Source organism: Colobus angolensis, unplaced genomic scaffold (assembly GCF_000951035.1).
Source record: "Colobus angolensis palliatus isolate OR3802 unplaced genomic scaffold, Cang.pa_1.0 Scaffold42, whole genome shotgun sequence".
Taxonomy (NCBI): Eukaryota; Metazoa; Chordata; class Mammalia; order Primates; family Cercopithecidae; genus Colobus; species Colobus angolensis.
This window is the reverse complement of record NW_012117599.1, coordinates 4731451-4733381: the sequence shown is the minus strand read 5'-3', so window position 1 is coordinate 4733381 and position 1931 is coordinate 4731451. Positions and strand designations below refer to the sequence as shown.

At 46.7% G+C, this 1931-nt stretch overlaps 1 protein-coding gene across 2 annotated transcripts in view; it reads right to left on the bottom strand.

Annotated features, from left to right (window-relative positions):
• PDCL3 (phosducin-like 3) overlaps positions 1–1931 on the bottom strand; it is a 15396-nt gene that overhangs the window by 4052 nt on the left and 9413 nt on the right. For both annotated transcript variants that reach the window (XM_011956579.1, XM_011956580.1), the window contains exon 5: positions 1349–1557. In XM_011956579.1, the coding sequence (XP_011811969.1) occupies positions 1349–1557 (209 nt within the window). The remainder of the gene's footprint in view (positions 1–1348; positions 1558–1931) is intronic.

Sequence of the window (1931 nt, the reverse complement as noted above, 5' to 3'; positions counted from 1 at the left end):
CGGGCAGATCACAAGGTCAGGAGTTCAAGACCAGCCTGGCCAACATGGTGAAAACCTGTCTCTACTAAAAATACAAAAATTAGCCAGGCGTGGTGGTGGGCACCTGCAATCCCAGCTACTTGGGAGGTTGAGGCAGGAGAATTGCTTGAAACCAGAAGGCGGAGGAGGTTCCAGTGAAGCAAGCGAGATCACAGCACTGCACTCCAGCCTGAGTGAAAGAGCAAAACTCCATCTCAAAAAAACAAACAAAAAACCCCACATCCTTCCGAGCTAACAGGCAGAATTAAATAAAATTTTAATTTAATTTAAAAGCTGGCCGGAAGCAGTGGCTCACGCCTGTAATCCCAGCACTTTGGTAGGCCGAGGCGGGTGGATCACCTGAGGTCAGGCGTTCGAGACCAGCCTGACCACATGGAGAAACCCAGTCTCTACTAAAAATACAAAAAAATTAGCCGGGCATGTTGGCGCATGCCTGTAATCCCAGCTACTAGGGAGGCTGAGGCAGGTGAATTGCTTGAACCTAGGGGGCTGAGGTTGCAGTGAGCCGAGATCACGTGATTGCACTCCAGCCCGGGCAATAAGAGTGAAATTCCGTCTCAAAAAATAAATAAAAGCTACTAGCCGGGCGCAGTGGCTCACGTCTGTAATCCCAGCACTTTGGGAGGCTGAAGCGGGTAGATCACTTGAGGCCAGGAGTTCGTGACCAGCCTGGCCAACATGGTGAAACCCTGTCTCCACTAAAAATACAAAAATTAGCTGGGCATGGTGGTAGGTGCCAGTAATCACAGCTACTTGGGAGGCAGAGGCAGGAGAATCACATGAACCTGGGAGGCAGAGGTTACAGTGAGGCGAGATCGTACCATTGCACTCTAGCCTGGGTGACAGAGCAAGACTCGGTCTCAAACAATAAATAAATAAATAAATTAATTAATTAATTTAAAAGCTACTAAGATACTCAACTGAGAATATTTCTATAGAAAAATACAAATACATAAACATCTCCCTCTGTTCATGTGAATTAAAGCAAAAGTGAATGTCGTGATCTCAAGCTACAAAAACATCCAACTGTAGAGACAAAATATATTCTACACCAAAATAAGAAATGTTTATATTTAAGTCTATCATATCTTCCTTTAACTATGAATCGGTAGAGCCCAGTTGTAACTGTTCTTGATTACGCAACTAAGATGAGAGATTAAATGTGCTTCTGTCCTCGTAACAGTCACTCACACACAGGCAGAGGTGAACTTGACCCACCATCGTACAGGAGTCCAGGAAACAGACACTCTCTCCAACAGAAACGCGCCTCCCATCTCTCACAGCCCCGCCTGGCTCCCAGGGCCCTTACCATCTCTTGTCAGGTTCATGCCGCCAAACACCAGAGGACCAATAAACTGAGCCTTGATATCCCCTTCCAGGTAAACGAATATCGTGGGCAGATTCCTATCAGGATAATTGGGTATGCAGGTTGTTGAAATGGCTTTGATAAATTTGACATCAGGAAACTTCCTGGCAAGTCCACTGAGGTGCTGATTTATCAGGGCACAGAGGGGAATTCTGTAAAACATACATAGAAAACAGAAGCAATTAGGAGCCCACATTTATATAGAACAAAGCTCAATGACCCTTCTACCCTATGTAAAACCTTGTAACAGTTTCACAAGTAATTTTTTTTTTTTTTGAGACAGAGTCTTGCTCTGTCGCCCAGGCTGGAGTGCAGTGGCCGGATCTCAGCTCACTGTCAGCTCCGCCTCCCAGGTTTACGCCATTCTCCTGCCTCAGCCTCCCATGTAGCTGGGACTACAGGCGCCCGCCACCTCGCCTGGCTAGTTTTTCTTCGTATTTTTAGTAGAGACAGGGTTTCACCGTGTTAGCCAGGATGGTCTCGATCTCCTGACCTCGTGATCCGCCCATCTCGGCCTCCCAAAGTG